This window comes from Callorhinus ursinus, unplaced genomic scaffold (assembly GCF_003265705.2).
Source record: "Callorhinus ursinus isolate GAN/ISIS: 27379988/994484 unplaced genomic scaffold, GSC_fseal_2.0 scaffold43, whole genome shotgun sequence".
Lineage (NCBI taxonomy): Eukaryota > Metazoa > Chordata > Mammalia > Carnivora > Otariidae > Callorhinus > Callorhinus ursinus.
The window spans coordinates 1,329,151-1,340,573 of NW_027397105.1; the positions used below are offsets into that span (position 1 = coordinate 1,329,151).

The following is an 11,423-nucleotide window of genomic DNA, read 5'->3' on the forward strand; positions in this document are numbered from 1 at the left end:
GGGGAGGTGCACGCAGGGGTGTGTGTGCACGCCGGGGGAGGAGTGCACGCAAGGGGAGGTGCACGCTGGGTTGGGGGGCGGTGGTCGCAGGAATTCAGAGGGCCCGCCCTGGAGCGGAGCGGCTCGCGGGGCTCGGCGCCACTGCGGGTCCCGCGGGATGATCCGGCGCGGGCGGCGGCGCTGACCTCGGAGGCCCCCAGTAGGGGGCGCGCCTAGCCCGGCGCCTCCGGCCCGCCCTGCGCCGGCGCGGAAGCGCTCCCGGCGGGGGCGGGACTTCCGGCGGCGCGCGGGCCGGGATTCAGGGCCTGGCCTCGTCCTTCGCACCCGCACGTGTCCGCCGCCGCGATGCTGCCCCTGCTGCGCCGAGTACCCCGCGCGCTGGGCTCCGCGGTCGCCGGGCTCCGCGCCGCGCCCGCCCCGCCGCCTCGGCCGCTGCTGCAGCCCGCGCCCCGGCCGTGCGTGCGGCCCTTCGGGCTGCTCCGTGTGTGCGCCGGCCTCCTGCGCGCCCGCGGGCCCTGCAGCTGCGGCTGCGGCGCGCTGCACACCCAGGGTGAGGGCCGGGGGCCAGACCGGGGGACGGGGGCCAAGGGTCGGGAGTGGGGGGCCCCGAGCCACGGTCCGCAGCCTCCCGCGCTCGTGCACGACCCCGGGCTGCAGCCGCGTGGGATCGCGTTTCCCGTCCTCACCCAGCAGGTGTTGCGCTTCGGGGCGGCGCTGCTCCTAATCCCCGGCGGCCGGCTTCGTCCCGAGGCTCGGAAAGGGAGCTGTGGGGGAGGCGGTGGTCGCGGGTGAGAGCAGGAGGTCCTGTCTGTGGCAGGTCGAAGGGGGCGGTAACCGGGAGACGTCCGGCTCCGCGGGGAAACGTGCTGGTGAGTTCACTGCTGGAAGTCATTCTTCCGGGATTGAGCTCAGCCTGGCGCCGAGGGCACCGGCGCCTTCACAGGGCGGGACCCCCGGGCCTAGCGGGTGTGCGTGGGGCTCCGGGGCAGCCGCACCCCCGGCAGGGGTGTCAGAAACGGCCCCGAGGCCAGCTTTCTGGTTGCAGTCGCCCCGAGTCTTTTTTAGGGTTTAGACTGACTGGTTTTTCTCTTTCTGTATCTTACGGATTTTCATGGTAGGAGATAAAGCTTTTGTTGAGTTCCTGAACGATGAGATTAAGGAAGAAAGGAAGATACAGAAGCACAAGTCCCTGCCCAAGCTGTCTGGAGGCTGGGAGCTGGAAGTGAACGGGACGGAAGCCAAGCTGGTGCGGAAAGTTGCTGGAGAAAAGTAGGTTTGGGGGGCCTGTAGGGGGCACGCGTGCGCGGGTGGGAGTGGGCCGACTGCCGGACCTGCCGGACCTGCCCTGCCTTCTCCCAGAGCCGCCTTTATTACAGCAGGTCCTTGGACACGATTTCCAGGTGGTTCGTTCGCTGCACAGGGATCTGCTGCGAGTTGGTTTAATAAGTAAGACAGTAGGGAAGGATGTCGCTGGAAGTCGGCTGGACCAGTACAGGCTGCCTGGTGAGGCTGTGCCTGATTCCAGACACGCAGATTCAGAAATTTTTTTAAGACATTTATTAGATAAAGAATGAGCACAAGCGGGGGGAGGCAGAAGGAGAGGCAGGCTCCCTGCTGAGCAGAGACACACACCCCCCCCCCACGTAGGACTCGATCCCAGGACCCTGAGATCATGACCTGAGCTGAAGGTGGACACTCAGTTGACTGAGCCACCCAGGCGCCCCAGATTCAGAAATTCGTACAGTGCTGACCGATACAGGTTGGCCTCAGGTCTGCGGTGTGGACTCACGCACCGCGGCCTCCGCTGTGGGAACGCAGGCCCTGCCCTGGCGTTTACAGCAGGGAACACGTGACGGTGTAATCACATGTGAGCGGAGGATGACACAGGGCAGCGAGTGTCCCCGGGAGAAAGGTGGGGAACTTTCCACCAAGTTCAGCTGGTCACCGTCCCCTTTTTGAGTAGACTTCTGTGTATGTTGTAAAGTAGGGTTCTGGTTTCCTCTGCCTCCGGTGTGTGTCCATCCACCCCCACCCCCACCCCGTGACATCCCCTAAGCCATCTTTCTAGGGTGTGACTCATAGCCGGTTTGGGCTCATTATAGATACTGTTCTCATGAACAGAACCGCACCTGTGTGCCCAGGAGCTCAGCTTGGCCAGCCCGGGGACAGATGAGACCGGTTTTGTGGCTGACCGCGACACCAGCATCAGGAGAGCAGCTTCCTGGCTCCAGAGGGTGGGGGGTGGGGGTCCCGGGCGAGCCCAGGGGACCCGTGGGGCGTCGGTGCCAGAGGGCCCCTCCCTGTGGCTCCCAGTCCGACTCAGGAGCAGGGTTTGGCAGCTGAGGAGTCTTGCAGCCTAACTGTCATGAGTTGGGTGTTTCCAGTCTGCTTCGTGATTATAAAACTGCCCACTGCTATTTTGAAGAATGGATTTGGGGGCGCCAGGTGGCTCAGTCGGTTGAGCACCTGCCTTCGGCTCAGGTCGTGATCCCCGGGTCCTGGGATCGAGCCGCACATCGGGCTCCCTGCTCCGCGGGGAACCTGCGTCTCCCTCTGCCTCTGCTGCCTCCGCCCCCACTTGTGTTCCCGCTCTCAAATGGATAAATAAAATCCTTTAAAAAAAAAAAAACGGAGACGAGCCACTTTGGGCGGCACATAGGTTTGTTGGGGAGAACCCCTCTGGGTCCTCCGCTGACGGCAGGTGACCATGGTGCCTCTCTTCCCCGCCCCGTGGGCAGATTTTCTCGGGGAAGGAGGCTTCCGTTGGGGGCCACCGTGCGCTCAGCCGCTCACCGCCAGTGGAGGGCCCCCGGGACTGCATGTGGCGGAGATGAAGCCGGGCCCGGAGCAGGGAGACTGCTGACCCCATGCCCGGATCGGTGCAGAGCTTCTGAGACATTGTTTAGTCGCACCTGTCACTGCAGCAGCGCTCGCTACTTGTCCGCCCGTTACAGTTTCAGCCCCTGGCCTGGTCTTTGCCCTTTGCAGGATCACCGTCACCTTCAACATCAACAACAGCATCCCGCCCACATTTGAAGGGGAGGAGGAGCCGTCCCAGGGGCAGAAGGTGGAAGAACAGGAGGTGAGCGCGGTGGGGGGCACGGGCCTTGATCTTTGTTCGCCACCGCTAGCAGGGGAGGGCCGGCAAGGGCACGGCCATCTCTGGGCCGCTACTCCCCGCGCAGCGGTTTCGGGCTTCGGCACCAGGACCGCGGCCCCTGCAGGCTTGGGCTCCACGCTGCAGCCTGTGTTTGCTCAGTGGGAAGGAACTGAACCCGTCTTCAGCCTTCCCAGGATCGGGAGAGGTTTGGTATCGGGATGCTTATCTGGAGCGTTTGCAAGGGAGGAACGTTCCGGCCCGGCGTGTCACGGGCTGGCAGTCAACACCCACCGCCGAAGCTGGGGCATCAGAGACTAAGGCCGGACACGGCGAGGAGGTGTTTGCCCCGGCCGCTGGCTCTCCTGCCTGGTCTGCACGTTGTGGGAGGCAGTGTGCCTGGTCTAGGGCCCGGCCAGCATTGGGGCCACAGGGTGCCCGGACTCCCTAAGCAGGTCCTGGGACTGTCTCTTGGCTGAGCACAGAGAGGACACCCCCGGGGCGCTTCTGTCCCAGCCGCCCTGGCCGCCATCGCCCTGATGCGGGACGGCTCACTGCCACAGGGACGGGCGCTGTGATTCTTGAGCCGTGAGGACGGCCGGTTAGCGGGATTCACCGGCCTGCGTCCTGGGCTGTGACAGGAAGAGCCCGAAATGGGCAGCGGAAGTGAGATCTGGGAGGTTTAAGCCAGCTTTGTAGTGCACGGATGGAAAAACGGGCCTGCGGGAGAGCAGATCAATTAACTTAGCTGGGACCCCAGCTCAGGTTTCGTCATTTGAGACCTAGGAAGTTCTGTAAACAAGTAGGGGGCTAACGGAAGCGAAACCCTGGAGACGTGTGATCCCCCACCCTCTAAAACCTGGTTCAGAACTCGGGGAAGGACCAACAGAAAGTGTAGCCCAGCCTCCTGAACGAGCTGGCGTGTGGCTTTAGTGCTGTGGAAGATTCTGGGCTCCTTGTTGAGTAGCAGGATCATGTAGGAGTTTGGAGGCGGCCAAGGGCTGTCCTAATGGTGGTGGTCGTCAGGCCCCGGGAACCGCGAGCCCCCCCCCCCCCCCCCCCCGTCCGGGCAGCGGCCTGACGCGCTCTCGCTTCCCCAGCCTGAACTGACGTCCACACCCAATTTCGTGGTGGAAGTCGTCAAGGACGGTGGCAAGAAGGCCCTGGTGTTGGACTGTCATTACCCGGAAGATGAGGTACTGTGGGCGGGGGGGGGGGCAGCAGCGTTGTGCAGCGGGGACCCGCAGAGCGGGGGAAGGGGCGAAATCTGGGGACTTCGCAGCTATAAATAGCCCAGTTTGTCCTGGGCCACGGCTTCACTTCTTCCGAACCCCGTCTGCTCTCAGGTCGGGCAAGAGGAGGAGGAGGAGAGTGACATTTTCTCCATCAGGGAGGTGAGCTTCCAGTCCGTCGGCGAGTCTGACTGGAAGGACACGAATTACACGCTCAACACCGACTCCCTGGACTGGGTGAGTGCGGGCAGGGGGGCGGGCAGGGGGGCGGGCAGGCGGGCGGCTCGGCGGCCGGCAGGGGCGCGGCCTGGGACTAGGAAGGGCCGTCTGTGCTCACAGGCCTTGTACGACCACCTGATGGATTTCCTGGCCGACCGAGGGGTGGATAACACATTCGCAGACGAGCTGGTGGAGCTCAGCACGGCCCTGGAGCACCAGGAATACATTACTTTTCTCGAGGATCTCAAAGGTTTTGTCAAGAGTCAGTAGAGCAGACCAGACGCCGGGCTTTGCCGGGGGACCAGCCTGCTCTGAAGCCAGACGCACACGTGCTTCGAGGTGGTTTCCTCCCTGATATCATGGAGAATAATTCAGATTTAAATTATTTCTGTTGCCCTCTTATTTACTCTTTGCTTATTGCTTCTCTACGACTTTTTTGCTCCGACGTTTTTGTATAACATAATGATGGACAATAAAATTGGTTTCTCTCTTCCAAGGTGCTCTGTTCTCTCTATTCTTCCCCCTTCAGCCTGCATCACAACACACCAAGAGCAGACAGTTTGAAAATTTTAATACAAAATAAGTTATAAATTAACGGCTGGTATTTACAAGGGCCTGTCTCAGGCGGAGCGAGTCCTGTTCCCAGGAGAACAAGTGGAGGCCGCTCTAGAGGATCACAGCCCACGTATCACAAGCCTGGATTTAAACAGAGAGTTCCAGTCACGAACACCATCTCCGTCCACAATTCAAGTCTCATCAGCAGGGACACGAGGCGGCTCCAGTGGGGCGTCTGCCTGCAGCGTGTGCGGCTGGGGCTCAGATCAGGTCCCAGGCATGGGCTCCAAACACTTTCCCCTCAGCACACAAGTGGCCGGTGGCTTTCGCGGCCTCGCAGGGAGGTGACCGAGGCTCCTGCAGCTGAACCCAAGACTGACGGGCACGCCCGCTGCAGGCAGAACCCGAACTCGCGGCCCCTCGGGCCAGCACGCATCCCTGGCTCTCCCCTCCCGATCGGTGGGCGTCGGAGCACAGAGCGGTCCGCTCAGACGCGCCCCCATGCTGAGGAGCCCCTGACCACTCACACGGAGGACGCCCCTGGCTTTCTGGCCGTCTAGCACACTCCACCATCCCGTGGCCACCCAGACTGCTCGTGCGTGTCCTCCCGGCTGTGCGTTACCGACGGTAAGGCCGCACGCTGCCGCCCCAGCCGTCCTGGAGTCCTCTGAGTGAAACAGGAGGCCCTCCGGCTGACCGTGGACCTCCTGGTGTAAGTGACACGTGACCTCCACTCTCCTACACAAGACTAAGCTGCATTTGTAACTATCTACCCATCTCTCTGACTTCTGCCGGGTGGGAACACCACCAACCGCTGGCGGCTCCGCCACTGGGTCCCGCAGGAGGCTTACCACGCAGCTCATGAGGAGACTGGGCGTTTCCTCGGGCCCGGCCGCGACGGAGAACACAGGTGTGTGCGGGCAGTGTGCGCTGTGCTCACTCACGCGGTCCTCCAAACAGGCTCGAAGCTTTTGCACCGTCAACTCTGGAGACTAGCAAATAAAGTTAAGCTACAGCCTGACCCCGGTCACCTCCGAGTCAACAGCTTGAAGATCCCGATTCCCCAAGGCCGGCTCGCGGGGATGGCCGGGCTCCGTGCGCCGCCGACCACGCTAACCCTTGACCTTGGTGGGCCCCTGCTCCCGCGTGAGCCGCACCAGGAGGGCACGGGGCCGCCTGCGCTACCTGAACCGCGCTGTCATACACGTCGGTAACCCGACAGGGAATGAGAACAAGGCTTTCCTCTTTTTCAACAATAAGGAATGCAACGGTCAGGAAATACTCAAACGGGAGTTGTTTAAAAAAAAAAAAAGCCGTTGAGCTACACGGAGAGGGCAAACCCTGAGTCTGCACCAGGCTCCGTGCGCCCCTCCCAGCCGTGAGCCGGGACCGCGGACCGCACTCCGGCCACACGGCCCCGCCTGAACCAGGACCTGGAGCACCAGCCGCTGGGAGCGACTGTGAAACACTCGGTGTCACCATCCGCCGCCGCAAACTTTCAGCCGCCATCACGCCACTTAGGGCCACTCGTTGTGTCTTCCCACGTGGGAACTTTGTGGGAAGGCCAGGTGCGAGTGTTTCCAGCTGTCAAGGTCTCGAGTGCGTGTGCACCGCTTTGCAGACACCCGGGTGAGCCGGCCGAGCAGCTGGGAGCAAACATGCACCACCAGATCCGGCGGCGCCAGCGAAGGGGCCTCCAGCAAGCAGACACACGTGGGAAGGGGGGACACTCACGTGCGAGGGGAGGTACAGGCCACACGGACACGTGACCACACCGCCGGACACACTCACGTTGGACCTGGAAGCAGAGCTGGGATCACAGCACGCCAGGGCCGGCACCCCGGCACCCCCAGACCTTTCCGGACAACCAGCTTCCGGGGGCACATGCCACCCACCCGTCATGCCGCAAGGGGTTTGGAATCTCTTACTTTGTGCACACAGGACAGATGAGGGGGTTTGCCTCCCACTCAGCCAGCATGACGCTGAGACACTTCTCATCGAACTGCAGGCTCTTCTCATACTCCCTGAGGATGCACCACTCTGCGGGGCAAACGGCAGCTCCAGCGAGCTCCCCGCCTCCCTCCCCGGCCCGGCCGCCTGTCCTGCACGTGAAGCCTCACCCACACCAGAGAAGAATCCAGGCAGAATCCCGCTACCCATCACAAGATGTTTACTGCTCTGCCAGGCTTCGTCTCGTTGGCTCCCTCCCCTCCTGCCTGTCCTGCGTCAGCAGCGCCGGGGCTAAGGGCTGAGGACACAGAGTTCACCACCCCCCACCACCGCCGCCGCCAAGGCGACGGGAGCAGAGCAGAGAGAAGACCCTGACTGGGCACTAGGTGCTGAGTTTAAAGCCATCTGTTCCCCGACGTCCATGTGCTCAGTCTGTGTTGTTCACAATCTGTGTTCCTTCACACAGCGAGCACGGAACCACGCCGAGGATGTGGCAGGAAGGAGGGACACACGCAGAAAAGCATGAGCTCCCAGTCTACACGCCAGGGCCAGCCAACCACAGCCCGACCAGCCCACGGGCGATCTTCTAAGTCAAGTCCTACTGGAACACGGTCGTGCCCATGAGGCCTACGACTGTTTTACACCAGAGCAGGACCGAATCGCTGCCCCAGAGACCGTATGGATCACAAAGCCTTGACATTTACCACCCGGCCGAGAAGGGCATCTTCGCAGTCGGGCTGACGGTCTGTCCTCCCGCACCCTCCTGGGGCAGCCGCCACTTACTGGCGAGGCTCTGGCTCTTGTCCACACGCTACGTAAGCCTACAAACTTAGAGGGCAGGTCTATGATGTCTCTTACAGGAAATAACAACAAAGCCAGGGCCCAACAGGGCTCAGTGACACAGGTGCTAGGCCGTACCCCACGGCCCTAGTGATGCCCCAGGGGGTGGGCGCCACGAGCGCCCCGGGAGGCAGCAGGGAACGGCTGCGAGGGAAGGCAGTCAAAGTAGGTGACGTGAGCACTCTGATCTCGACTGCGTCCCGTACGGTGACAGGACTGCTATTCAGCTATTAATGGAGAACCACCAGAGAACAGAATAAACACAGGACCTGGACTCGCCACACGGAGGCGGCTTCTCGGCCCCACCACTCGCTGAGCCGCCCGCACCCCTCTCCTGTCTCACGCTAGCTGGTCAGCTTAGTCAGCAGGAGAAAGCGACCGCACAGAACGCGGAGTCCGGGCACCAGGCCCAGTCACAACAGACTCTCGGGAAGAGCCAAGACTCCGGAGTAAAAGCAGGGACTTCTGACACCCGCCTGGAGCAAGGCACAGAGCGGGGGCAGTTAAGAAGGAATTCTGCTTTGGAAAGCGCTCAGCGCTCCAGTAGCTAGGTGCAGGTGGAAGGACACTCCCAGAGGTCACCTTGGTCAGCCATCTCCTGCTGGATTTCCTCGAGCTCAGCCACGTCCAACAGCTCCTCCAACTGCAAGAGAAAGTGCAGTTCTGATCAGTCGGCAAGTCCCACAGTGACTGAGGCTTGGGAGGCTGGCCCGAAGGACTCCGCTTTAACTGAGATCTGTCCTGAGATCTGAGATCCCTTCTCTAGGATATGCTGACGACGTGCTAACGGGATCCCCCTGAGAAGTCATCAGCATGATTAAACCACCCAGTAACAAAATAAGGGCCCCAAATTTGGGGGGAGAGGGTAGAGGGCAGCGGCTAAGTACTTGTCCTGCCAAAGCTCGGAGCTGCTGGGGGGAGTTCCTAACCCCGTAAACCTCACTTCAGGCCTCTGTCAAGTGGGAAGAGACCTGAATGGGCCCTTGTGAGCACTAAATAGGACCATGTAACCCAGACGTCCGGCCTGCGCTGGGACACACGGGAGGCACCCGATGACGCATCGTGACTACAGACAGCCCTGATGTTTTCAGAGCAGTTTGCCAAGCTTCTCTTATATCAATGTGCTGACCACGCTCTCTTCTTCCTCGTACAAACGTGGAAGCGAAGCTCGGAGGCACAGGACAGGTAAGGGTCGAAAGCACAACCGGCGTCAGAATTCCAGAAGCACTGACATCCAAGCCAGGGCTCTTCCTCGTGCAGGGTAAATGGTTTCCGGTCCACACCCAGCCCCCGACTCTGGCCAAGATGAGAATCAGAGAGCTCCTGGACTCCCTCTTCAAGAGAGAGGTTGCTAGCCCATGCCTGCTGAATCAACATTTCCAGCAGGGGAGCCCAGGGGTGAAACATCTTTCTTTTTAGCTTCACAGATGCAATGATGCAGCAGATTGGTAGAGTCCGGTATTTATGAACCATGAACCTAGAAGAGTCTAACCTTAAAGACGGAAGAGCCTGGGTTCGAGGCAATTGGAATCCTGACTGGGGGCTGGAGGGTGGAAGGTGGATGGGTTCAGAGGACTTGGGGGCACAGGGCACTCTTGGTGCTGTAGCACCTTCCCCGGAAACACATATCCCAGCCTGACCTGGGTCAAGACCTCTGGACAGCTGTCCACAGACTGCAAAGCACTCCACTCTTCTTCCATCACCTCCTGCACCAGAAGGGTGTTCTGAGATCTCCTTGGCATACTGCCTCCAGCCTGGCGGTATCTGTTCAGGAGCCTGTCCCGGCTGTTTCTCATTCTCTCCAGGCATCCCTTGGAAGGAGAAAGACAGGGAGTGAGTCCAGTAAACAAACAAACGAACAAACAAAACAGATTCTTAGGGGCGCCTGGGTGGCCCAGTCGTTAAGCGTCCGCCTTTGGCTCAGGTCATGATCTCAGGGTTCCTGGGATCAAGTCCCGAGTTGGGCTCCCTGCTCAGCGGGGAGTCTGCTTCTCCCTCTGCCTCTGCCCTTGCCTCCCCGCCCCAGACTTATGTTCTCTCTTTCTCTAAAAAAATTTTTTTTTCTTAGACTAGATGCTAAATTATTAACAGAAATTTATAGACATAAAATTTCAACTACAGCCCTAATTACTATTATTTTTGCATGTGCATATTTTGCATATGTTTGCATATTTACGCATATTTGCATATGCGTTATATTTGCATATATTGCGTATTTGCGGAAATACTGCATATTTCTGTCCAGTCCTTATCCACAGACAGGTGAAATTATCATGCTTTGTTTATGTATTCTGATCACCACATTCAGATTTTGTTTTATTTATTTTAAGAAGAGAGAGAGACGGAAAGAGCGTGAGCTGGGGGTGGAGCAGAGGGAGCGGGGGAAGGACAGGGAAAGAATCTCAAGCAGATTCAGAGCTGAGCCTGAGCACGACGGGGGGCCCCGATTTCACCATCCTGAAATCGTGACCTGAGCCGAAACCAAGAAGAGTCCGTCGCCCAACTGACTGAGCCACCCAGGTGCCCCCAGATCACCATATTTTATAGCCAACCTTGATCAAGGGCAGCGTCCTTCACGGTTGGGTAATACCAGCTCAGCACCTGCTGCGCTACGACAGGACGTTCAGGTTACACCCACGTTCCTGCTGCTTTGGGTATGGCTACCGGAGCCGCTGTCGTGCACAAGGTTTCTCAGCCTGGGGCGATTTCATCCCTCACGGGGCTCGGGGCAATGCCTGGAGGCCCTCCTGCTGTCCCTTTAGTTTTAGGACTACTGGCATCTAGCGGGCAGAGGCCCGGGATGCCGCTAACCCTTCTACGACGCAGGGAACAGCGCCCCCAGCACCGAAGGCCCGTCGGGCCCGGGACGTCAACAGCGCAGGCTGGGAGGCCCCCGCGGTCGGCGGTCATTCCCAGCATCCGACTCTTCGACGGCGGCACACGCGCCCGCCCCTTCAGAGATTCCCGGGGACCGCGCTGATGTCACAACAGGTCAGAAGGGACGCAGGCGCGCGCTGCCGCTGGGACTCGGTTCGAACTAGACCAAATCTCCCGTCTGGAGCAGAACCTCCCGCTCGCAGGGGGGGGTGAGCCGAGCGCCTCCCGACCCCCGACCCCGACCCCGACCCCAGCGGGTGGTGGTGGCAGCGCACAGGTGCACCCGCGGCGTGCTGGCACTGGGCCGGCTCCCACGACCCCGCACGCAGGGCCCAGAAGCTCCGGCGGCGACCGGGTCCAGCGCAGCCCGGTCCGGTGCCGCTCCGCGGCCGCTGCTGCCGCCGCCGCCCGGCGCTCCCCCAACCTGCCTCGCCCGGCGCGCGGGACGGCGGCTGCCCGGGCCGGCCCAGCCGAGGCTTCCCAAACCCCACGCCCACCTGCCGGAAAACCTCTTTCCACGGCGCCGAGCCCAGCGCTTTGTACAGCGAGCGGCGCCGGGAGCCCGGCGCCTCGGCCATCTCCTCTCGGCGGGCGTCGCCGCCAGGAAGCCCCGCCCCCTGGGCGCGCAGAACCCTGGGAGTTGTAGTTTCCGG

At 61.1% G+C, this 11,423-nt stretch overlaps 2 protein-coding genes across 3 annotated transcripts; one reads left to right on the top strand and one right to left on the bottom strand.

Annotated features, from left to right (window-relative positions):
• Positions 1–288: 288 nt before the first annotated feature.
• On the top strand, positions 289–5,044 carry C1QBP (complement C1q binding protein). The gene is made up of 6 exons (XM_025864225.2): positions 289–550; positions 1,119–1,269; positions 2,989–3,082; positions 4,198–4,293; positions 4,444–4,566; positions 4,669–5,044. Exons 1-6 carry the CDS (start codon positions 346–348, stop codon positions 4,816–4,818), a joined length of 819 nt encoding a protein of 272 aa, XP_025720010.1. The 5' UTR covers positions 289–345; the 3' UTR covers positions 4,819–5,044.
• A 58-nt stretch (positions 5,045–5,102) lies between these two features.
• Positions 5,103–11,405, bottom strand: RPAIN (RPA interacting protein). 2 transcript variants are annotated; one of them, XM_025864227.2, is made up of 7 exons: positions 11,268–11,405; positions 9,534–9,704; positions 8,476–8,536; positions 7,032–7,143; positions 6,838–6,901; positions 5,955–6,095; positions 5,103–5,244 (listed from the first exon to the last, which is right to left on the bottom strand). In XM_025864227.2, exons 1-7 carry the CDS (start codon positions 11,346–11,348, stop codon positions 5,215–5,217), a joined length of 660 nt encoding a protein of 219 aa, XP_025720012.1. In that variant the 5' UTR covers positions 11,349–11,405; the 3' UTR covers positions 5,103–5,214. The 2 variants fall into 2 exon arrangements, with proteins under 2 accessions (XP_025720012.1, XP_073737663.1); XM_073881562.1 differs by lacking the exon at positions 11,268–11,405 and adding an exon at positions 10,446–10,838.
• Positions 11,406–11,423: the final 18 nt, after the last annotated feature.

What these genes read in the sequence shown, in the direction of transcription:
- C1QBP (XM_025864225.2), top strand. Translation starts at nt 346, where the DNA reads ATGCTGCCCCTGCTGCGCCGAGTACCCCGCGCGCTGGGCTCCGCGGTC. An exon ending in CGGCGCGCTGCACACCCAGG is followed by an intron (nt 551 to 1,118) that starts GTGAGGGCCGGG and finishes TTTTCATGGTAG; the next exon opens with GAGATAAAGCTTTTGTTGAG. An exon ending in GTCATTACCCGGAAGATGAG is followed by an intron (nt 4,294 to 4,443) that starts GTACTGTGGGCG and finishes GTCTGCTCTCAG; the next exon opens with GTCGGGCAAGAGGAGGAGGA.
- RPAIN (XM_025864227.2), bottom strand. Translation starts at nt 11,348, where the DNA reads ATGGCCGAGGCGCCGGGCTCCCGGCGCCGCTCGCTGTACAAAGCGCTG. An exon ending in GCAGGAGATGGCTGACCAAG is followed by an intron (nt 7,144 to 8,475) that starts GTGACCTCTGGG and finishes TTTGCCCCGCAG; the next exon opens with AGTGGTGCATCCTCAGGGAG. An exon ending in ATCTGTCCTGTGTGCACAAA is followed by an intron (nt 6,902 to 7,031) that starts GTAAGAGATTCC and finishes CTCTGCTTCCAG; the next exon opens with GTCCAACGTGAGTGTGTCCG.